Source organism: Rhipicephalus sanguineus, chromosome 6 (genome assembly GCF_013339695.2).
Source record: "Rhipicephalus sanguineus isolate Rsan-2018 chromosome 6, BIME_Rsan_1.4, whole genome shotgun sequence".
NCBI classification, from domain to species: Eukaryota; Metazoa; Arthropoda; class Arachnida; order Ixodida; family Ixodidae; genus Rhipicephalus; species Rhipicephalus sanguineus.
The window spans coordinates 65,073,788-65,101,385 of NC_051181.1; the positions used below are offsets into that span (position 1 = coordinate 65,073,788).

Here is a 27,598-nt window from a genome sequence, read left to right on the forward strand (position 1 = left end):
TTTTTTTTGTGAATTTTATTCGTCATGTTGTGGGACCTAATAATTGCCTGTACGTCACGAAACATCAATTTACTACCCGGCCATTGGGACCACTAAGAGAAAATACACATTTCTTTGACACTTGCTATCATGTCTGTCCATCAGACTTCGGCAAATATACGCTATAGCTCTACTTTGACAGGAAAAAAAGAGTAACACCTGCATTGCTCTTATCTGGATTAAAGAGCACGTGACCGCTTTAAAAGCCAGACGCACACGAGCGGTGGAAGTTCGTAACATGATTACAATGACACGAGTGGCGCTGTTGGCTCTCGCTGCCCTGTGGTGTTCGGCGTCTGTGCTAGGAAAGCTCGGAGCACCTGGCGGCCCTCGAAAGCTACACCACGACATTGCAGATAGTTTCAAGGTACAGTACAGGCCTAACTTTTAATATAGCGATTGAGAGTTTTCAGTGTATCTGTAAACTCGTTTATCTTTGCGCTTTCGCGGGCTACGGACAGTAGGAAAGATCTGGCGACAAAATAAGATCGTAGAAACGCAACATCTGTATAGGCCGCGATTGCGAAGAGAATGTAGCTCTCACTTTTTTTTCTTTGCCAGTTAAGGGGGTTAAATATGTAAGGCAGTTTTGTGCAGAGGAAGCACGTTTTTGCCAGTAAAATTAGTACCGAGATCAGCCCCATTTGTGGCCTTTCTACATATTTTGTCCTGTCTAAGTAGCGCTGTCTCATAATTACCATTGCAAACTACCATCTTGCCTATTCCGCGAGTCTTTCTTTTTGTGCACTGAATTTACAATCTCTACTTCGAAAGGCTAATTTCCTTCGGGAAGAACCAAGGCTTTGCTAGTGTAAAAACAAAAGAAGTTATATGTAGTACCTCACGGTGGCAGTTACCGCTTACCGCAACGTTCTAACACGGTAACTGTGCACGATCATTAATGCAGTGTCACGCAAAAGGTCTTACAATGTCCAACTGCCGCTAGAATACTTACTTACATATTTGCAGTGCTAAATATCTAGAAAGCTTATATATTTCAAGTTTAAATCTATATTTCCCCTTTTCACCTATTCGAAAAGGTTTCCATCGACTCGTACATGGAAATATTGTTTCTGTGTCTTCTCTTATGTGCCAGAGGCCAGACCCCCGTAATGTTCACTTGAGAAGGACAACCTCTCTTTACTTCTGCCCTTCTAATCTCGATGGTGCTACACACTTCCTGTGACAACATCGAGCGTTTGGCAGTACACCATTACCCGAAGTCGCGCTACGGGGCCATCCAGAGGCGTCCTTTCGGAGGTGTGCTGTCGTGCAAGGAGTCGTGTGCCATCACATTGTTGTACACGTTATGTTGCAGTTGTCTAATGTAGCGCTAGCTATGACCTAATGCGAATTGCAAAACATGATAGCTCATCGCGTCTTCATCACCATCACCATTATACAGGAAAACTTTCTACGTGCGAGCAGTCATGTGTGCATACGCGTAGGCGCGCACGCTCAATCAATCAAGTAATGAATGGACCATCATTTTCATGAACGAAAAGAAGCGCCAGGCCTGCGCGGAATGCGCAGCACAGTCACAGAAAAGGTTGTAAGAGCGACATTTCTAGAGCCTATTATAAACTCTCTTGGGGCTACTAATACAAGTACACTAGCAACGTACCCACTAAACATACGTTAACGTGAGAAAGAGACAGAGAGGGAAAGAACGTTATTAAGACCTTGAGGAAATGGATCATCGGCGCTTGGCTTCCTTGGCAACCAATAGAAGTACACTTGCGAGGAACCTACTACGCAATAAATCATCATAACATTTGTGAAGTAGGGAAGCAGACGTTATGACATTTTTCGTCATTCTGCGGAGAACCGTGGTACCCGTTCGACACCTGTAAGGCATTATGTGCACTTTATTGATGCTGTACCGGACGAAGATGGGCAAATATAGCAGAGCCCTTTGTTAAATAGGTTGGATGGATGGATGGATGAATTAACTTTATTTTGATCTCTCGGAATGCACCCTACACACTTAACATTTTTACACCCTTAAGGGTGTAAAAAGGGTGTTAATGACATTAACACTATTTTTTCCATTGCACCACACCCTTCTTTCTTTATATACACCCTAAGAGAAGGGTGTGCGCGGAAAAAGGGTGTTAATGTCTTTGATAAGGGTGTTAATGGAAGAAGTGAAGGGTACACACTGAAGCACTAAGCTGCATCCATGCATGCATATTAAAATCGCGTGCATTGCGTAATGCGTCTGTTGTTGTAATGCCTTTTCTAAGGTTACGATGTCAGTGACATTACGGAAACAAGGAAATGGTGGAGCCATTGGCACAATGTTAATTCTCGTGATATTTTATTTTCACATACGGTCCCTACGTGGGAGCGGCCCGCTGCGTGTTGAGACACGCCCTGCAGGACCTCAATAAAATTTACCATACCATACCATACCATAGACAAATGAAGTATCATTGCTTCACAAAATACTACAAGACTCGAGAAAATGTACAAGAAAATCAGCAAACACATTTTTTTTTTTTGCACAGGCTCGAGGTGTGCCCTACCGTTTCATATTTTCCACTATACATATCAACCGCATGAACATTTATACGAGGGCACATATACAAATGTAGAAGCAATTTAGAACAAAAACTTGAATTCATTACAGAAACTTTCTGGGTATAAAGCTGTAAGTGGGACAGAAAACATTCCGCCGGCATGAACACTTTTTACAAGTTTCGGTACGAACACTTATAATTGTTCGCTTAGCCAATAAGGCTGAATGCACGGCACGGCGCACGCACTGCCAACTCCCATCCCACTGCTCAAGGGTGAGAAAAGACGAAGACTACGGCAACTGCGGGAGGGAGCGAGAACTACGCACGCTATGACATCGTATTTGAAGTGTAAGGTACACACACAGAGCGCCACTTTGAACAATGTTTACTTCGAAAACAGCACAGTTTATATGCCCATCACGCGCTGTCACAAGCGTGTGCGTACTGTCCGTCGTCGTTACCGCGCCTTACACTTCAAATATGCTAAACCAACACGCCCAGTCTGCCATTTTTACAAACTATGCCATCGCCTCCGAGATAGCGCACCTTCCATCTCGGAAGCCAAGGCTGTGCGCTCCCTCCTTTGCTCCTAACGCTCCTGGCGATGAAAACAGTCGGCAGTCACGTGATAGCGCGTAGAATCACGTGGGGTGCTCTTAGCCTGGAAGCCAGGGGAAGCCGCGCCGGCCGCGCTGTGCTTCGTTCTCGCTTGGCTGTGGTTGTGCGTCGTCGTGCGGTATAGTTTGGTTTTTGTTCGCGTACAGTGATGTGTTAACTTACATGTCGTGCAGCTGTGATTGATATGCGCGTGGTGTGATCTAAGATGTCGCCCCTACGTTGTGCGTTAGCAATGCGTCTTCTCAACGAAAGTGGCTGTATGTACGCTGTCGAAAATGGATACGTCGAGATTCAGCCATGCCATTGTGACGCCATTGTTGGCGGTATGGGATCTTATCTTCACGAATGGTCCAGGCGAGTACCTGCTTTCTCTTTTGTGTTGTGGTTAGCGTTTGTGTCTTGCGTGAGATGTCATTGTACTGAGCGGTTCACTGCGAAATGGAAAATGGAAGCTTGGCGGCCGCTGCCGCCTGCGACGAACAGATCGCAGGCGCAGCACGCACTGTTCTGAACTCTTTAGTCCGTTCTCTGTTTGATGTCGCGCCGGCCGCGCTTCGAATCCGCGCCTTGTTCTCTGCCTTCGTGAAGCGAATCGTTTCAGCGTCGAAAGTGCGCCGTCCGCGGTGTCTGGCAGCGGTTGTTACGCGCTTCATGTTACATTTGGCTGTGGACCGCTGCGCACAGCCATTTTGTCACTATACCTCAAAGCGCGTGTGTAATACTCGGATGTAAGTGAATGTCTGCCTGAGCTCGTACAATGCGGCGGGGCACCTACCTAGGTTATATAATGCAACAGCGTCGACAGTTGGGCTACTTGGGGACTCATAACGCCTGTGTTAAGCTGCACACGAAACAAGAAAAATATGAAAAAAATTACGTAAACGAAACACTTGCTAACGCTGCTTGTTCGTGTTTTTTCTGCATTGTGCTGTTTCGGGTGTCGCTCCCCCCCCCCCCACACACACACACACATACACATCATGATCTTTGGCACGTGCAGTTTCACGTTTTCCAACCGGTTGATCCTCCCCTTTCGGCTTTTATCGCGCGCGGCGCAACTTATTTTGACGGTCCATGTTCTCAGCGTTATGGACGGTTTGCAGTCAAAGCAAACGAATTCGTGGAACGAACAATAACGTAGAAAACTGGAATGGAAATCACGTTTGTGTTTAGCACGCATCTCCTAAGGTTGCAATTTACAAACAATCGTTGTAATGCCAACTGCAAGCAATTTTTGTTCTTGTCTAACCCCATTTGAGGTCAGAACTGCCATGTCGGTCTTCAGATAGGTAGTGAAAAGAGGAGGGGGGACACATAATACTGCCCCGCGGGCTTCAGGTTGCCGACCCCCTGTTGTAGAATATCCTTCGCACCCGCTCCTCTCCTATCACAGCGCAGGTGCCGCGTTTAAGTAAGATATCACTAACACGTAATCGTTCCAAACCTGCTAAGGTTAAGACGTAATTGCGACGAATCGCCCCTCTCGTAGTGGCTGGCCATATGCCTACCGGTTGGCGCATGCCGCGATCACGATTTGTCGCGGAAAGATTAACCGTGTCCCTCAACTCTTGATATGGCCGACGCCACGCAAAAGGGTTTTCGTCCTTTGGGAAAGCGAAAGGCCTTGCGAGGGCCAGCTGTTTTAGTTTCCGCGACGGGCGCGTACTTCGCGGTTCATCACAAGGAACGAAGGTTGCAGCCAATGGCGGCCAGGCGCGTTTGGCTCGTCACCTATTTAACCCGCGCAGCACGCATACAACAGCGCTGAGGCAGATGGCTTCACTTTCTTATGGTTATAGGGCTGTGCCGCACTGGCAAGTTCATAGATGGCCGTAACCACGTTTTTCGTGCTTTCCGGTGTTTATCTGTAACGGCGTTGCCGCATGCATTCGCGCTGAAGTCAGACTTATTGATAGGCCTTTCGCTTTCCCAATGGACGAAATACCTTTTGCGTGGCGTCGGCCATATCACGAGTTGAGGGACGCGGTTAATCTTTCCGCGACAAATCGTGATCGCGGCATGCGTCAACCGGTATGCATATGGCCAGCCACGACGAGAGGGCGATTCGTCGCAATTACGTTTTAACCGTAGCAGGCTTAGAACGATTACGTGTTAGTGATATCTTACTTGAAAGACATGAATGCGTAGCACTCAAGTCTTCATTTGTTCGAATTTGTCCGAGTATTCCAAAATGCGTGATTTCACATTTTTTGCCCAATATGCTAATAATTAATATATTATCGAAACACTCGATTCGTATTCGAAATTCTGAATACATGCACACACCTATGTACTACCGATCAAGACACAACTATAATTGTTAATAAAGGAAAGTAGTTGTTCGAGGGCTAGTTTCTTTGTTAGACAGCGCTTATTATTGTCTGTTGGTTTCATTTGTTGCGTATATGACAGTTATTACAGCACAATATTTCGCCTAGGTTGATCACAGAGCTAGTAGGTGCTCCATATATTAACAATTTTTTCCAGCTCGTAAAACAGAAGCAGCTGTAGAAAAGGTTCGCCACTGTGTGCGCCTTCTTTTTTTAATGCACAGGGAGACCAGTAGCGCCAATAGCATCAGCTTTGTTCCCTTTGCCGTTTGTTCCCTGCGCAACTAATTATGCATGCCATTACACTGGCACTAAATTTTCTGCACTGTACAGGACATTATACTGTAGCGATCAATATACTGTAGCGAACGGGTCTGGGGAAGTAGCTGTGTATTCACGTTGTATTAGTGCTCGAACACACAAGGACACAATAAATAGCGGGAACGTGTTTACGATTGTGTTTGCGCTGTAGTACAAGGTGCATATGCAGTACACACTCACAATGCATTTTATTTTTCAATGCAGGGTGACATTCTTGCAATCCCTTGTGCTCCATCTACTGACAGCGGTATTTCAGAGGTGCCATATGTTGCATCAACTAGAGAGTGGTGCTCCAGTGGGTCCAAATGCATCTACTTGCGGTTTTGCATATTTCCCCTACCTCGAGCTCAAACATGAATAATTTCTGTTAAGGACAATGAAACGGCTTGCTGTATGAAAGCGCCCGTTTCAGTTTTGCAATTTTTAGTACAACGGGCGATTTTCGGCATCTGTTTGCTTGAATTATATTTTTAGTGTTGATATAATGCAAAGGTCTGTTAGTTTTCGAGCACAGTAAGAATGTTTTAGATTTTTTGACTATTCAAGACATCTTAATACGGAATTTTTAATTTAACAAATCATTTTCAAGTATCAGGCGCCCTCATTGGCAGGTTCGATCAGCTTATGTTTGTTGTCAAAGCGCACATAAGACGAATTTTGTTGTACGTAAAAAAAGTTTGATCATTACCCATGCCTGTTTTTTCCCAATTTTTCATACCTTTCTGTATCACAGCATACAATAAATATTTTGTATTTTTTGAAAATCAAGTGTTATGTTTTGCAGACCAGTTTGACTGGATGTGGAAGCCATATTAAGCATTGCTTTGTACGTATGCTCGTACATGATGTTTTATATACATATCTATATGTGTGTACTACTTCTGATTTCATTTCATGATCCCTAATATGCAGCACAAGTTGGTGATGACCGAATTTGAAGCTTCAGATGAACACACGAGGCTTACGCATGGATCACTGCAGATTTCACTAATTCGGGGTGTCTTTCCAACCAAGCCCTTCTTATGTGAACACAACCTTTGCCAAACAAATATGAAGACGCGTTTGTGCAAATTTGGTAGTACACCCCGAATTAATGACATCCGCAGGAACACATGCATGACGCCCTTTGTGACCACCTAAAGCTTCTGTTTCGGCCATTACACATCACGCGAAAGGAATCGTGTACATCCTTCCAACACCCATACAAAAGGGTGTTAATACGGGCTAACACCCTAACACCCCGTAAAAATTTTGCTGAACACCCTTTCTTTAGGGTGTTAAATTAACACCCTAATTGAAGGGTGTAGTCAATAACACCCTAAGGGTGTCCGTCTGGCGACAAACCGATTTACACCCTTAAGGGTGTAAAAATGTTTAGTGTGTAGCACGTTGCGGCCGCTCCCACGTCGGAACAGAAAGACCAAGTCTATCTGCTGCATCGCGGGCCCGTTAGACTGCCCATAGCTGTTCTTCGAGTCTGGAGCTGGTATTAGCAGCCTCCCATTTTGACGGCGTGATGACTGCGCCGCCACGCAACGCGGTGCCCCGCCAGAGCATACGTTCGAGATTCGCTATATCCGCGCATAATGAATAACCCACTCCTTGCACAATTCGTATTGTGCGACGCCTGGTTACAGAATTCGCGTTGTGTGATGCCTGGTCGTTATTTTACCCTTCTAACACGCTACACTACATATGTTCATGTGGTTCCTTCCCGATATGAAGCATGTATAGGGTCTTTTTGCGAAGCAATATCAAGCACCTGCATGTTGAACACAGAAAAAAAAAAACTGCCACTGCTCCGAGGTAGAATGCTGGGCTTTCACGCAGATTACCCAGGTTCGAACCCCGTTCCATTCCTGATATTTTTTTTAATTTCGTTCATTTATCTTATTTCACGTCAGAGTGGCTACGGACACCGGTGGCGGCGGCGGACAACTACGGCGCCAAAAACGGCCGTTGTTGTGATCTCATAACAGCGTTCGCTTTAAAAGGCATATACATGGATTATTTGGACCGATATAGGTTAAGTGGCTAGTGGTTGGTCCGTTAATGAAAAACAACAAATAATGAAGCGAAGGATGGTACAGGGGACGTTAATTGTACTGATTTGAGCGTATTGTAGCTATGATGTAGATGCGAAGAAGGTCAAGTGCACGAAAAGGCAACATGCCGCCGACAGGGGCCGGACCTGCAACCTTCGGATAACGCGCCCGATGCTCTCCCAATTGAGCTAGGGCGGCGGTCATCCACTCGTCCACTTTATTGGGTATGTTGTGCACGCATACCTCGGAGTGTTATTCAATGCGGCTCGTGTCCATTACGGCGAGTGTGGAACACTCTTTTTTAGCCAGCTGATGTCACGTAGAACGTGATCTTTTAGCGAGTGGACAGGTGACTGGTCCAGTACGATATTCGACAAAGTATGTACAGGTCAGCCAACAGGAATGACAAAAATGAGAAAATAACATATATATATGCAGGGCGTCCCAGCTATTACGCAGCACGATTTAAAAAGGATGAACGAACTTACGCGAAGCACACCTACTGCATATTGTTCTTAGTATACTGTAGTAGTCACTACTAATTTTTTTAGTTAAAGAGATTTAGTTATTTACTCAAAATTATGTTTATAACTCGACTTGCACTCACCTAATCATTAAATCTGTCAAAGAGGCATATGTAGGCATGATCAAATAACATCTAACTGCCCTATTTTCAGCAACGTACTAATTACGTGCTCATTTTTTTCGGCTGATAAAGAAAGCACGCGAAGTATGAAAAATAACACGTGACTACGCTCCCACCCGCAAAAGGTGGGAGCGTAGTGTTTCTTGACTTGCTACGTCACAGTGATTGGGGGCTTTGAGGGCGCTGCAGTCTAGTCAGGTGTAATTTTTCAGATTTCGCGGGCTTTCTTTATTAGCAAAAAAAAAGCTAGCACGCAATTAATACGTTGTTGAAAATAGCGCACCTAGATGTCATTTTAACATGCCTACATATGCCTCATTGACATTTTAATGATTAGGTGAGTATTTGTCGAGTTAGAAACATAATTAGCGCTAATTCACTACACGTCATAAACGAAAAAATTGGTAGTGACTACTACAGTAAACTGGGAAAAATATGCCCTAGGTTTGCTTCGCGTAACGACATTCTTCTTCTTTTAAATCGTGCTGCGTGATATTTGGGACACCCTGTATATGCCTGCATATATGTACGCCTTCACATATGGTTTTATAAAAGTATAGGTACATATTTAAAAAAGCAGTGAACGTCAGAGGTGTGATTCGTTGTGCTAGTTATTCACACTTTGTAATTGGCAAAAACAGCACCGACGCAGACGAAGCACGAGCGAAGAAAAACACGGGACAGCGCTTGTCTGTGTGTTTCTTCGCTATTGCGTACTTCTGCTCCTTTGGCACAGTTTTCCAAATTACAAGTTGTGATGAGGTTTATTGGAGTAATGAAGTTGCAACGAGGTCGCAACGAAAAAGGACCGTACGGCAACGCAGTGCAAGGCTGACGGAGGCGGTACAGGCTCTCGTGCAATCCGAGCGCGGGTCGTCTTTTCGTCCTCTTTCACAGGCGCATCCTCGTTCGTGCATCTGCTCCACTACAATACCCCCGGGGTGAAGCGTAGCCATCCTGGCGACTCATGGAGTACGTAGAATGAGGGGGTCGTAGTAGGGCTTGAGACGGTCGATGTGTACAGTCTCGCGCCCTCGACAGCGCAAATCTGGCGACTGTGTGAGGGGCTCGACGATGTAGTTCACTGGCGAGGTGGCATCAATGACACGGTACGGACCATGGTACCGCGCCAGAAGTTTAGAGGAAAGGCCAGGGACGTGGGGGGGTACCCAAAGCCAAACAAGGGAGCCAGCAGGAAACGTAGGAGCTGGGTGACGAACGTCGTCATGATGCGTCTTTTGTCGACCTTGAGCTTCCGCTGTAAGGGAAACGAGCCAACTGACGGCAGTCTTCGGCGTATCTGGCGACTTCAGAAACTGGAGTGCACTCAGAGGCATCAGGGCGGTACGGGAGTATGGTGTCCAGTAGGTGGGAAGGTTCGCGGCCGTACAAGAGAAAGAACGGGGAAAAGCCGGTAGTCGCTTGCGTCGCGGTGTTGTAAGCGAACGTAACAAAAGGTAGTACAGTGTCCCAGTTGGTGTGGTCGGAGGAGATATACATCCTCAACATGTCGCCGAGTGTGCGGTTGAACCGCTCGGTGAGACCATTTGTCTGTGGATGGTAGGCGGTGGATTTCCGGTGAATGACGTTGCATTCAGCGAGGAGGGCTTGGATGACCTCTGACAAGAACACGCGACCCCTGTCACTGAGTAGTTCCCGCGGAGCACCATGGCGTAGAATGAAGCTGCGGAGAATGAAAAGTGCAACTTCGCGGGCGGTCGCTGCCGGGAGAGCTGCAGTCTCAGCGTAGCGCGTGAGATGATCGACGCCGACAATAATCCACCGGTTTCCAGAGCCACTATACGGGAGGGGGCCGTAGAGGTCGATACCCACGCGGTCAAATGGGCGAGCCGGGCACGGGAGCGGCTGCAACGTGCCAGTAAGGTGTCGCGGAGGTGTCTTGCTTTGTTGGCATGTAGGGCAAGACTGAACGTATTTCTGCACAAAGCGATACATTCCTCGCCAGTAATATCGCTGACGCAGCCTTTCGTAGGTTTTCAAGACGCCGCCGTGAGCACTTTGGGATCTGCATGGAAATTCGAGCAGATGGCAGAGCGCATATGACTAGGGACAGCAAGGAGCCACTTCCGACCACCTGGCATGTAGTTGCGGCGGTACAGAATGTTGTCTCGCACGGAAAAGTGGACTGCTTGACGGCGTAGCGCTCTCGTCGAAGGGACAGCAGACGGATCGGCAAGGTAGTCGAGCAACAAGGCAAGGTATGCGTCTTTACGCTGCTCCGAAAGCATGTCAGTGGTGTCGAGTGGTGACCAGGTGTTAGAGAGGGGTGACAGAGAAGCCACATCTGGTGTTATTGGCGAGCGGGAGAGTGCATCAGCATCCGCATGCTTGCGACCGGAACGATATACGACACGAATGTCGTATTCCTGCAATCGAAGTGCCCAACGGCCCAGGCGTCCCGACGGGTCTTTCAAGGTGGAAAGCCAACAGAGAGCGTGGTGGTCTGTAACCACGTCGAAAGGACGGCCGTAAAGGTACGGGCGAAACTTCGTCAATGCCCAGATTATCGCCAAGCACTCCTTCTCTGTCACGGAGTAGTTCAATTCAGCCTTCTTGAGAGCACGACTTGCATAAGCGACAACGTATGCACCTTTGGTGCCTTTCCGTTGTGCCAAAACTGCACCAAGACCGACGCCACTTGCATCGGTGTGAATTTCTGTGGGAGCAGTGGGGTCGTAGTGACGAAGGATAGGTGGTGAGGTCAACAGGCGGCGCAACTGGCGAAATGCGTCATCACATGCAGGTGACCATGCAGAGATACCTTTGCTGTTGGCAAGCAGACTCGTCAAAGGGGCGATGATTGACGCGAAGTTGCGCACGAAGCGGCGAAAATAAACCTCATCACATTTGGTGGAGGTTGCTGAGATCCCCAAACAGACCTGGAGCTCCGCTCTCGCAAGTTGGCCGAAAGACCACCGGACAACATGACTGACGCAGTCACTACCCAGCACCTCCACCAAATGTGATGAGGTTTATTGGAGTAATGAAGTTGCAACGAGGTCGCAACGAAAAAGGACCGTACGGCAACGCAGTGCAAGGCTGACGGAGGCGGTACAGGCTCTCGTGCAATCCGAGCGCGGGTCGTCTTTTCGTCCTCTTTCACAGGCGCATCCTCGTTCGTGCATCTGCTCCACTACAAAGTGAACATCAACTCTGACTATGTTTTCCAGCACAAACACAGGTTTACAGGTTTTGAATCGAGAGAAACAATGCATTGCATACTAGGCTGAAATTACGTGCAGTTTTACAGCGAAAGCTGTTATGAGATCATTTCACCTGCCGTTTTTGGCGCCGTAGTTGTCCGCCGCCGCCGCCGCCGGTGTCCGTAACCAGTATCGCTCGAAATAAGAAAAAAAAAACGAAATAAGAAAAAATTCCAGGATGGAACGAGGTTCGAACCTAGGCCCTCTGCGCGGGAGCCCAGTATTCAACCTCTGAGCCATGCCGTTGCTTGAAACTACTTTGCAAAAAGGTCCTATACATGCTTCATGTCGGGAAGGAACCACGTTAACAAATGCAATATAGCGTGGTAGCAAGGGTAAAATAAGCACCAAGCGTCGCACAAAGCGAATTATGTAACCAGGCGTCACACAATGCGAATTGCGCAACGAGTAGGTTGTTGAATGCTTCCAACCCATTACAAAGGGATCTGCCATAATTCTTCATCGTCATCAGGCACATCATCAACAAAGTGCGCATATTGCCTTACATGCGTTTAGCGGGTACCACGGCTCTCTGTAGAAAGACGAAAAATGGCACAGTGCCTGCTGCCGTACTTCTCAAAATTACAATGATTTATAGCGTAGTGGGTTCCTCGCAAGTGCACTTGTATTGGTTGCCAAGGAAGCCCATAAGCGCATGATCCATTTCATCGGGGTCTCAGTAAAATTACAATGATTTAGAGCGTAGTGGGTTGCTCGCAAGTGCACTTGTATTGGTTGCCAAAGAAGCCCATAAGCGCATGATCCATTTCCTCGGTCGCTCAGTAAAGTTCTTCGCCCCCCCCCCCCGTCTTTCTCCCACGTCAACGTATGTTATACAGCATGACGGGAGAGGGAAATAGCGACCGGGCGTCACGCAATGCAATTTACATAACTGGTGGGCCGTTTAATGCTTCCAACCCATTACAAAGTGCTGAGCCATAATTCTTCATCGTCATCAGTCGTCGCGTCAAAAAAGTGCACATAATGCCTTACAGACGCGTAGCTGGTGCCTCGCTTCTCCGCAGAATGACAAATAATGGCTTAGTAGGTGCTTCCCAACTTCACAAAAACCGTGATTTATGGCGTAGTGGGTACCTTTCTACTGTACTTGTATTGTAGCCCCAAGAGAGCTTACAACGGGCTCTAGAAACGCCGCTCTTCCAGCTTTCGCTGTGACTGCGCTGCGGTTTTAGCGCAGGCCTGGCGTTTTTTATCTCAACGGTTATGATGTTCCACATTTATTTAATTAAATTCTATTAGTATTTCGTAATAAACGTTATGACTTTGAGCCGATTAAGTTACCGTTTCAAGCTTGTCGTTGCATTGCATATGCATGCTAAGATGTTCGAAATCACGCCATGGGAATCGTCCTGCGTAAGGTGACATGCGTCTCCTTCAAGCTATCGAGGCCTATCATAGATGGCTATATCGGACTTAACCATTGTCGTTGTCAGAGCCATTTATTGACTATGGTAGGAGGAGCGGTGTGCCAGCTACGTAGGTGAAGACGATGCGCCGCAGTTGCGTAGTATGGTACCAAGCGCGATGCCGTTGGAATGACGTAAATGGCGGGATCTTTAAAGCTTTCAATATGTTATGTTGTATCGTCTACTACAGCGGATTTTCAGTATTAACAAAAAAGTTTCCATAGCGCGAAATTGAACACCATTCCAAACGTACTTTTGAAAGCACAAAACAAACTAACTGTATTTTCGTAAATGCTCGCACATTGACCGGCTGCCAGCTCAGCCCAGTGATGAGCGCCTCACGGTCGTAACAAAATTACGCTTGAACCTTCCTCGCATTGACGTCTCTTCGATCGAAAATTATATATTTTTTTCGCAGACACACCACTCAAAACATTTCACTTTTGACTAAGGGCAACTGTAGTACATTCTAGGCTGTCATATACGTACTCTAAAAAACACTACGGTCAATTAAACGAAGATACAGACAAGCTTGAACGACAATTTTCGCTTGCAGCTGCGGATACATTTTCCAATTACTGGAATGTCATACTGGAAACCTACTGAAAACTATGCAGCGAAACACCTAAGCTCGGTACAGCTGGAGCGTGAATCCGCTTCATATGTCCCCTCCGTTTACCATTATTTGCATTGAGTCGCATTTGACATGGCCAGTTTCATCGCTGACTTGTGCTTACCTCTTCAGTGTTGTTTTTGTGCGACTGCGTCGCCATGTTGTTGTATGTAATTTTATGATATCAGACATGTACAAGGCCCAAGCACACTGAGCCTACAGATTGAAGACTGCTGTGCAACGTTTTTTGTAGCACGCGCCGACTATCTGACAAGTGGTGCCTCGCTTAGTGAGCGCACCGTACAAGGCCCGCGTGTAAGACAACCAGCCAGAAACTTGTAGGCTGATGTCGTGGGCACTTCTGCTGCAAGTGGCGCCCGCATAATATGTTCATGCGTGGACAATGTACGCGCGGTCGGAGGACGGCCTTGTTTTGATTGCTTGAAGGGAGACTAGACCGGGACAGGTGACATTAGCTTTTTAGACGAATGTATCAAATTTACGCTCGCTACGAGCTGCTGAACATCTGGTTACCTATATATTTATGATTTATCTCTTCCACGCGGAAATTCTAGTAAAACAACTTATTAGCATGGATTTCTAAAAAAACCTAAACAAATTTGTAACTTTGGCAAAGGGACATTTCAAAAATATTTGTTCTTTCAGGAAAGAGAAAAAAATGCGCTAACATCTTCCTTACAGCACAGGATTTTCGCCTGAATTAACGTAAATAAGTTTTATAATAGCAATCATAAAATGCAATTTTTTTAGTATTTTGCATTATACTGACGGGTTTGATAATGGAGAAAGTCCTATATACATATAGTTCCGATTGAACAATTCTTTTCCTTTTAAAGTCTGTGAATACCACTCAGCATTTCTTGATTGAAACGTAACAGAAAATCCTTTACTCCGTACAATGCTGGATTTCCTTATGCAAGACAAAACACCGTTTCCAGAAATGTTGTCTTAATGTGACGCTCCCGAGCTATCGCTCGACAAACTTGTTTTAACCGCGTTCAGTCACGGAAGTATTTTTTTCCGTACAACAAGAATTATTATTTATGTGCTGGCTTCTTACTGCGTGTAATTGGGAATTACCATTTTGCAGGTGATCGAGAACTTTCCGTACACCGTAGCCATTTCCGATTCAGACAACGACACTGTCTTCGAATGTGTGGCCGCTAACAGAACGGAGATTGACCCGGAGGCTCAAACAGCTACATTTGTCTGGCTCTTCCAAGGAAACGAGAACTCTCCAAAGTATGCTGGAGAATGTGTCTTCAACTTTAATTGAAGCGCCTTACCAAACTTTTAAACATGCGTAGCCATTTTGCAGAACGAGCGCAGTGGTGACTGCTTCTGCGTAAAATATCTGCTATATGACGTTCTTAAAGTAAATGCGCTGGTTAGAAAGCGCTACAGAGTTATTGCATCATCATCATCATCAGCCTGTCTACGCCCACTGCAGGGCAAAGGCCTCTCCCATGTTCCGCCAATCAACCCGATCCTGCGCTTTCTGCTGCCACGTTATAGCTGCAAACTCAATCTCATCTACCCACCTAATTTCTGTCTCCCCCTCACGCGTTTGCCATCTCTTGGAATCCAGTAAGTTACCCTTAATGACCACCGGTTATCCTGCCGACGTGCTACGTACCCGGCCCATATCTATTTCTTCTTCTTGATTTCAACTATGATGTCCTTAACCACCGTTTGTTCCCTGACCCACTCTGCTCTCTTCCTGTCTCTTAAGGTTACACCTATCATTTTCCTTTCCATCGCTCGCTGTGTCGTGCTCAGTTAAGTTGAACCCTCTTTGTAAGTCTCCAGGTTTCTGCTCCGTAGGTAAGTACCGTTAAGATGCAGCTGTTATATACCTTCCTCTTGAGAGATAGTGGTAGACTACCATTCATGATTTGATAAGGCTTGCCGAATGAGCCCCATCCCATCCTTATTCTTCTAGTTATTTCACTCTCATGGTTCGGCTCCGCGGTTACTACCTGTCCTAAGTAGACGTACTCCTTTACAACTTCCAGTGTCTCGCCACCTATCGCAAAGCGCTGTTCTCTGCCAAGATTGTCCACATTACTTTAGTTTTATGCATATAATTTTCAGACTTACTCTTCTACTTTCCGTATCCAGTTCAGTAATCATGAGCTGTAATTCGTCTCCCGCGTTACTCATTAATGCAATGTCATCAGCGAATCGTAGGTTACTCAGATACTCTCCATTAACTCTTATCCCTAACTCTTCCCAATCTAGGGCCCTGAAAACCTCCTGTAAACACGCGGTGAATAGCATTGGAGAGATCGTGTCTCCCTGAGTTATTGCATATCCACACAAACCTTCTTCAGTATAGCTAACTTTTTACTGATTTTACAACACCTTCAAAATTCCGCTAGATTAAGACTTCATCACTGGCTTCATCATGCTATTAATGATCACTTCATCGAGAACGTCCGGCAGGGATGTTAACCGGAGGATATCTCAAGTCCGTTGTTCTCTACTTGGGGAGGGAAAAGGGAGTGCGTACAAATGAAACAGAAAAGTCGATGACGACATAGAGAGGCAATATAGCTATGGCAGTGTCCAAGCACTGGACAACCACACTGTCTGTGAGCACTCACAATCTGTCGTTCGAATCAGTTTCCCTAAGAAACCGCAGCAGCACGACCCGCGCTGATGTATGTCTAGGTCAGTGCCCTGAAAACGCTGCCCTCCAGCTGGCCTAATGCGGCTGTGAGGGCTGCTCGGAAGTTAAGACGAGTTCTGCCGTAGCGAAGATGCGTGATACCACATTGCGTGAACTGCGTTGCTGTGCACCCACACAGTTCACACAGTGGGGTATCTGGCGTTAAAAATATAGAGATACGCATTATTAAGTGAGCAAGGGCTGAAGCTGGCCGTTTCTGAAACCTCTTGCACTGTTTACCTGACCGACCAGCAAAGGCATAACTAATTTCGAACGTGCATTACGAGGTAGATGTTACCTGGGGCAGGCTTCGCCATTTCAGGTCTCCTTAGCCACGTGCCTTACGCACCTCGGTCGGAGAAGCCCCTTTTCACGCAGGAAACCGTGCCGTTTCGGATTCCATGAGGGGGCGGTGCCAATAATCTCGGGAGCTCCCCGCTCCCGTAATCAATAAACCCTGAAAGTTAACATATCTATTGCATAAGAATTAAAGATCACCAACTTAATTTCCCACAAACTGCTGTTTCTTTCGTACTTACAGGCAGGATATTCCTTTCTACGTAAAGACTGGAGAGGAACCTGGAACGCTGCTCTTCTCCGTGGAAGGCGGTAACAAAATATATACTGCAGTATACTTAATCATTGTAATACAGACATACATACTGTGCAAGAGTTCCTGCATCTGCAGCCTATTGCACGCAATACGTGTGATCGTGTGAGAAACTAGTACATGATGTATTCCGTATGAGCTCCTACTTGACAGTGAAATTTTTAAAAATTTATCTGACACGCTAATGAAAGGGTAAGCAATTGTAGCGTGGAAGGTCCAGCCGCTGTATTGCAATCAACATTAAGCAGACTCTTTTTACGCTTAACGCCACGAGTCAGACAAGATTAAGTTTAGCGGATCCATTATGCTACACAATGTATAAGTGTAGAAACAGCTTATTCATCTTTATGTTGTAGGGAGAGCTCAGTTCTTAAGATTGAATTTTTAACAGCGGAGCCCCTTTATGCCGACCATTCGTCCGTGCAGAGTAAATAGAAGTTGTCATCATCACGAAGCAGCACTCACTCTCTTTGTCCTCTTCTTCATCATCGTCGTCTTCTTCAACTTCCGCTTCGCTCCCACTACACGTGCGCCGATTTTTTCCGGCGTAGGATGCAATAATTCTGATGGGCGAGAGAATGACCTCAGAAAGAAAGAAAGAGAAATCAAGATAGACAAACACAGAAATTCCTGGAGAAAGATTTCTTGGCGAGGCGAGATCCGAACTCGCGTACCCACGATCCGAAGGCGAGCGCCTTAACCACTCGGCTATCCAGACACGCTCGCAGAGCATACCATCGCCTTGTATAGTATAGTGTAGCAAGGGGGTGGGAAAGGGAAGTGAGGTGTAGGCAAATGAGGAGAGGAGAACGAGAACAGTGAGAGAGAAAAGGGAACATAGAAATTCACAGAAAGAGAGAAAAGTACAGAAACCGAGAGAACGACTACCGCGAGAGAAAAAGAAATGCATAGAAAAAAAGGCAAAGAGAAACATACAGAGGAAGAAAGGGAATGAAGACAGAAAAACATAGAAAGACATAGAGGAAGAGGGAAAGAGATAGAAAGACACAGATTCAAAAAAGATAGAAAATAACAAACAAAGCACGAATAGCCATAGTATAGCAATGTGTGGGAAAGAGGGAGGTGAAAAGTTGAAAGCCTAGCCAGGCCAGAACCAGCTAGATGGCCACCAGCTCCGCTGCGACCCGGCCTTGCACGACTTAGTTCAAAGAGCGCTATTTTTTTGTTTTTTGCGTACAACGAAACTTAAGGTGAATGCCAGGTTGCTTCGAAGGGCCGCTGCCATGCTGTAGATAAGACCACCAAAGATGGCTGCGTTCTTGGTATTTAACAAAAAACTAGGAGCCGAAATCGATGGTTTCACGAAGCATCGTCTGGTCTGGAAGGAGCATGAAGAAAAAACGAAATGAAATAACGCCGACCAAATGAAAAGATTTATAAACATTGAAAAGACATTTGGCTACCGTACGGTAGCCGAAACGTCTTTTTGAACAAAGCTACCGTAGTGAACAAGGCTGCCGTACGGTAGCCGAAGTGTCTTTTTAATGTTTATAAAACCTTTCATTTGGTCGACGCTATTTCATTTCGTTTCTTCTTCAAAACTAGGAGCCCTTCCGCTGTCGCGAAAAGGGCGCCAAGCAAAGCTTGGCGTGTTTCTGCCTGACCTACTACTTTTTCTTTTCCTTTCTTTCTTTCTTTGTGCCGCTTTTCCAAATGTTCCATCCTAACATTTTCCTTCCTCCATGCTGGCAATTGGTTCTTCACCTCTGTGCTTAGCAGCACAGCGCTTATGTTGCTACAGGCAACAATGATGGTCGCGCGTGAAATGATGAAACCCAACAGTAAAAGGCCGCAATGAAATGTGCCAACGTCAAATGACAAGAGACCTCGATAAAAGATCAGGTTACCATATCAGAGACGGCTGATCGCCTACAACTCGGCAATCGAGAGATCATCAGTTATTGGAAAACGGCGCATACAAATACGAATGTTACCGAGCTGATGTGACTGGCCTTCGGGGGCCTGGTTTGCGTACCCCCTTATTTCTGTGCACTCGCTGGCGTCAAGTTTTTCGCGAACTATGCCGCCACCACCGGTATATGCAATTCATACAAGCTTCGCTTAAAAAAATATGTTTGATCAATAAGTTGAAAACAGCACGCCGGGTGTGTTAAATCCCGTTAAACTGGATAAGTTCCCAACAGTGCGCCTTGGTAAACCGCTCCCCCTATATGTCCTTTACCGCTCACAAATAGGAAAAAGGTAAGTTTTCATAAACCAATAAAGAGGGACAACTAAAATAAAACGTGAATGCTAGAAAGAGAACTTGCATTTTAAACATTAATTAAAAAAAGTAGTTAAAGGGGTCATGAAGCACCCCTTGGGCTGATTGAAAAAACACATCCTGCGGAAAGCTGACACGGCTATGAACTGCTCTGCCAAATATTACAGTCGTGCGCGCCGCGTAATGGCCACAAGCGGAGCGCGAAGTTGCCGTTTCCCCAGGCACCCTCTTTTCAAACAGAGGCCGGTTCTCACTCTCGTCGGTGGGCGGGGCGTCTGTCCGCTGTACGTAGCAAGAGACATAGCATGCTTATTGGCCGATAGCCGACGTAAATCGAGAGCGGCGTTCGGATCAGATGCGCTTCTTGCCGCGGGGTGCCACCACTTGCCGGCGCCGCACTCCTCAGTACACGGTAGCCGCACTCGCGCAAGCGAATCACAGCGGGAGAGCGATCGCGTTTCATGACGCGCGCTGGCGTAACTTCTTTCCCCCATGCCATCCCTCCCTGTCTAGCTTCCAGTGCGCTCGCCGGCACGAGAAAAGAGAGAAAGCGCTGGGAGCGTGCGCCAAACCCCCGTAACTCCGCTGATTCTTGACGGATTCGAGAAATTTTTGCGGCAATCGATTCGGGAGGCAGTACACTCCGATACTGAGGCCATTAGATCATTACTTGGAAAAGTGGTTCATGACCCCTTTAAAGTAATCTTGAGCGAATGCTGCGCTGGAGGCGCTGGCCAGCATTAGCAGCAATTCCCAAGCACTAACACGCCAAGATTGTTGCTTTCATTGCGTAGTATAACGGTGCCTGAACAGATGGCCTACTTCAATGATATTTTAAAACAATGAATGAATGAATGAATGTGGCCTTTATTGACATAAAAGGACGACTCTTGGTCGCTGTTGGGGATAAGGTGGGAAATGGGATTAAAGGGAGATGAGCATCTTCACGTCACGTCCTCGCACGAATCAGTCGACCTCTCCTACCCCACTCGAAACAGGCCACTTTGACTACCGTATGTTGCGAGAGCTTTTTGGGCTTCATGCTCAGACTTTATTAAGTTACGTAGAGCTGTCATGTCGGCGTGCAGCAGGTGTTCAATGTGACGTCTGCCTTTTGAGAAAGCAGCGCATTTCCAAATGAGATGTTCTAAATCTGCTCGGCACAGCCTCTGACAGTGTGTGCATCGCGTAGAAATATTTTCACTCGAAGGTCGGGTAGCTTGCTGCCATTTGTCTAGTATGTGTGGTGTGTATGCAGAGTTAGCCCTAACATTGTTTAAAAAGATTTCTTGTCGACGAGTAAACCCACCATTGTCATTTAGTATGCGCGTCGGTGTAGCTTCTAATAGTCGGTTTTCGCTGTCTGCTTTCATTTTAGTGCGAATGTAATGCATCAGTGCTCTGCTAGGAGAGCCTTCTGCCCAGATCTTAATATACGGTCTTCCGGGTGTGGCGAGGAACTGGGGTGTGGGGAATTCTATATGTGATCAAGCCCAACCACTTGAGCGGCGACCGCATGAGCGGCTGCGTTTCCCCCGTCCGTGCCAGTGTGCCCCGGTATCCAGAGAATTTGAACATTTGTCCCGATGTCTTGAATTCTTTTTAGCTTTCTTCTGGTGTCGTTGGCTACAGCATCTTCATTCGTTGGTGCCGTTAGTTCAGTTACCGCTTCGTACGAATCTGTGAGGATGCGATAGTGAATTTTTAAACACGGAAGTGTTTTATGCCGGGGTCCACCAAGACTTCAGTGACGTATTTCCGTCACGGAAATGACGTCGAAAAAATATACACAATCAGATGCCAAAGAAAAAAGGTACCGTCAACGGGCATCGAACCCACGTCCGCTCGGTCCGCAACAACAGATGCCGGGCACGCTATCCAGTGCGCCACGGTCACAGACTCTGAAGGCTTTACGAACGCGCCTTTTATATCTACCACTCTCCCGGTCGGCTGGGTGGTGTTGACCTCTGGGAGTGGTAAGGTAAAGTAATTCGTCATCGCTGTGGCCTCCGCGACTAGCACCTGCAACGCGTTTACGCATCCATCCCATTCGGCGCGTTTTAAATAGAAGTTGAATTTTGTCAATGCCTTAACACACCGCTATGTGGCGACCTTTGCCCAAGCGTCGTAAAAGCGTCGGCCTTCCTCAGAATCACGCTAATACAAACCAAAAACAGCTCCGCGACGCGCGCCTGCCTCGCCTGGCTGGTACACCGCGTTCTCCGCTCACGCGCTCGCCCCGAGAAAAATCGCAGCCATGGGGTGGCAGGATGCGCTTTGCGTTTCCCTCTAGTCCGGCCGTGGTGTTCAATCACATTTTAACATGCCGCGGGATGGCGACCAAGTTCTTCGTACAATATGCGACGCTCTTCTGGCTATCACACCTCCTTTTCTTATTGCACGCCGTTAACTACTACAGCTACCACAAGAGTTTGTTTAATCATTTAACGTGGACGTTAGTCATCGGGATGATGTACCACCAATCATCAAAGTGGGTGCATACATGTTAAACGGCGCCATTGGCTCCCAGACATCAATATACATTGTGCAAACTCTCTTATATCAATGTACAGTAAGCATTCAGTTACTTCTGTAAGGGCACGCTTTACTTTCGTGTTATTCCAATTCCTATGACGGAGGGATGAACCGTGTTTTTTTTACTATTGATGCCTCCCAAATCGAGGGGAATAGTATTGACGGCCCCCCATATTGCCAATAACTATGCGTGCAGGGTTGCGCCCCCGGGAAGCTGACAACTGTGAAAGCCATTGTGTTGTGATGCAGATATGCAAACCCAGGCCATGCTGGCTCTTTCATTGCTGATTGTGGCGTCAGTGTACTGTCAATGGTGTTCGGAGGTCTGCTCTGTTCCAGTTTCTTCTCAAGCAGTTTTCTGGTTTTCACATCACGTCTGGCGATAGGACGTTGTTTCCTCCGAGTACGTAGCGGCACTTCCCATGGTGGCATTATGAGTAGTCCCTCAGCCACTGGCATCGCGTGGGCTCGGTTATCCCAGGCCATGACTTGTTTTCCCTGTGGTGTGTTTTCCAATCGACATCGCATTCCGAATTGTGCTTCGCTTATGATGTCCCGTATTGGTGGTACAGGAGCTAACTTGAGCAGGTCCTCATTCCTCGTGTGCTTTGGCAGTCCAGTGATCGTTCGAAGGGTTGCCCTGTGTAGCTTTTCAATATCGGTGAGATCTCGATTGGAGAAATCATACACGGGTGCCCCGTACAGAATCCTCCCGACTGCGACTGCTTTTGCAAGTGTTTGGCATGCGTTCTGCCGTGCTCCGCCATACTCATTTGATATGCGTCGGATCATGTGCAACATCGGATTCCATTTCCGCTTTAAAGTGCACATCCACTGTTGGGGTCTATTGCAGCTAGCTCTTTGTGCCCCGAGAATTCTGATTTGTCTGTTTGAAGATGTGATATCTGCACCACCGATGTGGAGTGTAATCTGCTTGCATGGATTCGTTGATCTTTTACCATCGACGCTGAGCAGTTCCGTCTTCTCTGGCGACAATTGTAGTCCGAAGTTGTCTAAAGTATCGGAGAGGCTGAGAATCGCTGCTTGAAGTTCTGTCTGCATACTCCGCTCGTCGGGATAATCCGCCGCTTCCGTCCATATTGTAATGTCGTCAGCGTAAATAGTAAAACGCGCCGTAGTGTCTTTCTCAAGTATTTCTGCCACTCGTGTCATGGCGAGATTAAAGAGCTTAAGTCCGAGGATGGATCCCTGGGGTACACCCCTATCCAAGTATTAATAGGTTCTTGGGCTCCATTCCGGTGCCTTGCCATTTAGCTTGATAGGCCTGCTTTGGAGGAAGCTGCGGATCCAATTATATGCAATTTGGAAGGGTATCTTGCTGCCAATTCCTCCAATATGACCTCATGTTTCACACTGTCGAAAGTCTTGTGCCTATCAACTGCGAGGATGTAGTCTGGCATGTGTTTGCGAGACCTGCGGTTTATTACTCTGCGGAGCAACCATGGGCAGTCATGTGTGCCCATGTTTGGACCGAAAACCTGCTTGTGCTGGGTGTAGTCCCGGTTGTTCGTATTCAACGTAGTGTTGCATTCTCGTGTGTAGCATACGTTCAATCAGTTTACAGACTGTTGAAGTTAGAGCTATGGGCCGTAGATTTGCTGGCACTGTGTGGCCTTTGCCAGACTTCGGTATGGGGTAGATAAGCGATAGTTTAAGTGAATCTGGCACCACTCCGGATTCCCAGGGCTCGTTGATAATTGCTAAAAGTTTGTCGTGGGCTTCATCGCTGAGGTTTCGAAGCTCTTGCCAAGTGACTCCGTCGTGTCCGGGAGCTGATCTCGTTTTGCCCTGCACCATTGCTGCTACGAATTCCCCCAATGTAGAGGGCCTGTCAAGTTCTGTTTTCGGGCCTTCAATTGCGGTAGTAGGCAGTGGCTCCGGTGGAGTTTCCGTGGCGTGAGGGAAGAAAGTTCGAATTACTCGATCATCCAGTGTTGCAGCTTCCTCTCGCAGGAAGAGTTCGGCAAGGGGAGGCGCGCCTTTCTTTCTCCTTATCAACCCAGGAGTTGCCAGCGTCAAATCAGGTGTCGTGTCCTGTTGCCTCTCGTGTAGCTCTATGCGGGTTGGTGTGGTGTGGTAGATTCACACGTTGAGAGTCGACATTTCTATTGCATCGGCAGAGCACGTCCTCTTGAGTCAGTCCTTGACGTAGCCCCAAGATGGATGCTTGCAATAAAATCTCCGCCCACCACGATGAGAAGGCTCCGCTTGCGCCTAGCACCTTACCGAGCCAGGTGAAGGAGTCGTTTTGATCCTTGCTTGTTAAGGGTCTGTAGTAAACCGAGACCATAACCATTGGCCGTTGTCCTCGCGGGCATAGTTTACTGCCACAATTTCTCTAAATTCGTTACTTAGCTCCGGAATTTGGAGTTCAGTTGCGGTACAGTCATTTCTGACTAAGATAGCGGCTTGTCCTTGCGACTGTTCATTCCATTTACCTTGGTGTATTATAGTCGCCTGCTGAAAGGTACGGTAACCTCTAATGGTGCACGGTCCTCGTGCCTCCTGCAATAATATGACAAGCGGTTTGAGTCTTCTTATTTGATGCCTTAGTGTGGGCCCATTCTGCTTGAACTGCGACAGTTCCATTGAATAAGTGTAGGTCTTGTAGCCATCTCTAATCTGCCCTCTTGCGTCGCTTGGGCTCTTCCTCTTTTTGAAAAAACTTTCGGAATTTCGTTCAACATTGTTTGCATTTGGGCTTGTATCGTATTGGTTATGGTCTGAAATTCCTCCCGTAGGTTTTTTTCCAGGCGTTGAGTCTCCGTGTATCTTTCTTCTCGCAGAATATTCAACATCTGCGCATATGCCGAGTCTTGCGCAGTAAGTGGCGTTGATGCTGACAGCATCCTGCTCTGCTGGGGCTGCATAGTTCCTGATTGTTGCTGCTTCCTTGAATTTGCCGTTATTTTCCGACTTCAATGATCGCCCAACCCGACCCACTGAACGCGTGCGTGCTGTGGCATTTGCCGGCGGAGTCGGTTCGTGTTGCCGCACCGGTGTACCTGGTTGTGTAGATCGTTGATCGGGCGGGAGTCTTGCCTGTATTTCTTGTAGCATAGCCCTCAATTGCTGGTTTTCTTTGCGTAAATCTTCGATTTCTTGTTCATAGTCACTGGACACCACAGGTTGCTTAGGAGGTGTGCCTGCCCGAACTCTTTCAGACCAGCTCACTGTCCTTTCGGGACCCTGCGCGTTCTGGCTCATTTTCTTTATATCTTTGGGCACGCGACTGGGGCAGGCTGAGTTCAGTGATATGTGACCCTCTTTCTGGCAGGCGACACAGAAGAGGTCATCGTCGCATTCACTATCTTCAGATTGCTTTCGTCCGCATTGCTTGCAGACTTCTTCTGACGGGCAGTACTTGGCAATGTGTCCCAGTCCGTGACAGTTATAACGGGCTATGACCTTCGGTCGGTACTCATGCACCTTAGTTATTTCGTAGTCGAATACAAGCCTGTTAGGGGGCGATTCTGTGTCAAACGTAAGGAGCAGCATGTTCGTCTTCCCGAGCAGGCGCGCATCTATAATTTTTGCCGTTTCGCATCTCAAGTGATCGATTATATATTGGATGGTCTGGCCAGGCCGCACTTTGATGACGCCTCGACTACTCCCGACTTTTTGAGCCGGTGTCCTTTCAATGCTTACTTCGTACGAGCGGACTCGACCACACGTTTTCTCAGCTAATCGGGTAAACGCCGCAACTCTTTCTGCGTGTTCATCGTTCCTTACTGTAACTTTTATGCTGTTCGCAGCAGAGTCGTAGCGGAAAATCGCCAATTCTGCAAGTTCCCAGCTTTGCGCCGTCATTTCTATTGCAGCTGTTATAGCCTGCTTAGGTATGTCATGCACATGTACCTTATTAAGTGGCCTGATTGAGAGTGCAAAATGAGGTCGACTCACACGTTCAAGGCGAAACTGTTCCGGCTTGACTTTCCTGTGCGGCTTCCGCTTGGCGAATATGGACCGCTGTGCGCTTCCGTTTCCAGCGTCGTCATAGTGTTCGTTGGCAGCCTCGGTTTCGTCGTCGTCGGTTTCCCGGATATCCATATCATCGCCCACGTGCGGTCCTTCATTCTGTCTAAACTCCGGCACCGAGCGACGCACTTCAGCGTTGCCTACAGCTGTTCGGCGCTCGTTCAGCGTTCCGTCCTTGGCGTTCTTCGGGGGCCGTGTTGTCGGCGTTCCGGAGGTGCTGTTGTCCAACTTTTCGCTGTCTCCACTTTTCGGCGGACACTCTACTCCCACCATGACTCCCACGCCGGTGTCACTGAGGCGCGGCTGGTGCTGTAGTTGTAGCGGCATAATGTCGATAGCTCACCGGGCCGGCGTCGTTGAGGCCGCACTCAGCTTGGCCAAGACGTGGTTGGGCTTAAGTCCGCGGGCCGCCGTTGAAAAAAAAGCCCTCGTAGTCGGAAGAAAGACAACTGGAGCTGGCAAAAAAACACAGTACACTCACCGGGAGTGTTCACGGTGTCGGTTTTCACAGCTTTGCTGCTTTGGAACGATATTTGCACATGATTTCAGAACAAAATATCGAGGAGCCGAGGTGAGACGCGTCTACCAATAAAAAGAATGTTTTCTCAAGCTAGGGCAAATCTCCGGTGTTAAAATTTGACTCGGCCCAGCCAAACCTCTTGCTCTAATGTGAGTAAGCATGACATCATAAGGCAGTGCTGGCTCATCGTCCACTTCATTTTGACCAGCAGCCTTCTATCAGAGGCGCTACTCTAGCCGGATAATCCCTGTAGTTGTCGTGAAGCAGCTTACCTTCAAGCAGTTCACTAATCAAAAGTATGTGTCGTTTTACCCACCTCGTGAATGAAAAACCTGTAGTTCCCTCGAGGCTCGCACACGCTTCACTTATTACTGAATCAAAACAGTATCAAGAAGGTCAATTCTAGCGAATTACCATTCCCTTTCTTCTGAGTACTGTTTCTTTCGTCATCCAGCGCCGAAAGGTCAGCGGACCTCACTGTGCTGCCACAAATTGACGAGAACGCAATATCGGACCTCTGCACGCTTTAAAACTCATCCGCACAGCAGCTGCAAGAGGCGCACCGCTTCGCAAAGCCGAACTGCTGTTCTCTAGTGGCGTGCGCTTTCGATCTTAAATAGGTGATCAAGAAAAGTGTTAGTGGCATAGGACTGCCAATCTTCTAAGATAACCTTGCACTGCAATACATCTCCATCGTATTTCCCACTGCGATTCTACACACTCGTTATAGGCACTCGCCTGGTATCGACACCATGTTGTTCCTGTGCGACCTGTGCAACGCTGTGCTGCTTTCCTAGGCTCATTTCTTTAGCCACAAGTATCCCTACACACTCCAAAGTAGTGTGTGTCGTAGTGTTTTCAAACTAAGTAAGGCATGGACATGTGCATGAGCGGTGCGCCGCAAACTAAACAAAAATACTGATCGTGAGTTTCAGCTGTATACAAAGCGAGCGGCCCGATTAATGCTATTTTACTGCACATTGGTTGTTTTTAATGTTTTGTGGCCACAGTCTATCGCGCGAATTTATTATTGTCCTTCGGGTTTTCATGAACGCTATCCCTATTGAAAATTCATCCACCATGAGGAATGGTGTATTTCACCATCCACCATTATGGTGGATTATGGTGGTCGAAGATGGTGGCACGTAATGTATGCTGGATGCTGGCGTATGGATGCTGGAGAATGCCGGAGCGTAAAACTGCTCTACACCG

General features: G+C 47.2%; 1 protein-coding gene across 5 annotated transcripts in view; it reads left to right on the top strand.

Moving 5' to 3' along the window:
* The first annotated feature begins 206 nt into the window (after positions 1-206).
* Positions 207-27,598, top strand: part of LOC119397887 (uncharacterized) — a 148,303-nt gene continuing 120,911 nt past the window's right edge. For 2 of the 5 annotated variants that reach the window (XM_049416784.1, XM_049416785.1), the window contains exons 1-3: positions 207-406; positions 14,897-15,048; positions 17,019-17,086. In XM_049416784.1, the coding sequence (XP_049272741.1) occupies positions 278-406; positions 14,897-15,048; positions 17,019-17,086 (349 nt within the window). In that variant the 5' untranslated portion in view covers positions 207-277. Of the gene's footprint in view, positions 407-14,115; positions 14,252-14,896; positions 15,049-17,018; positions 17,087-27,598 lie in introns of those variants that run through there. The other 3 variants (XR_007416523.1, XM_049416786.1, XM_049416783.1) reach the window with 3 other exon arrangements.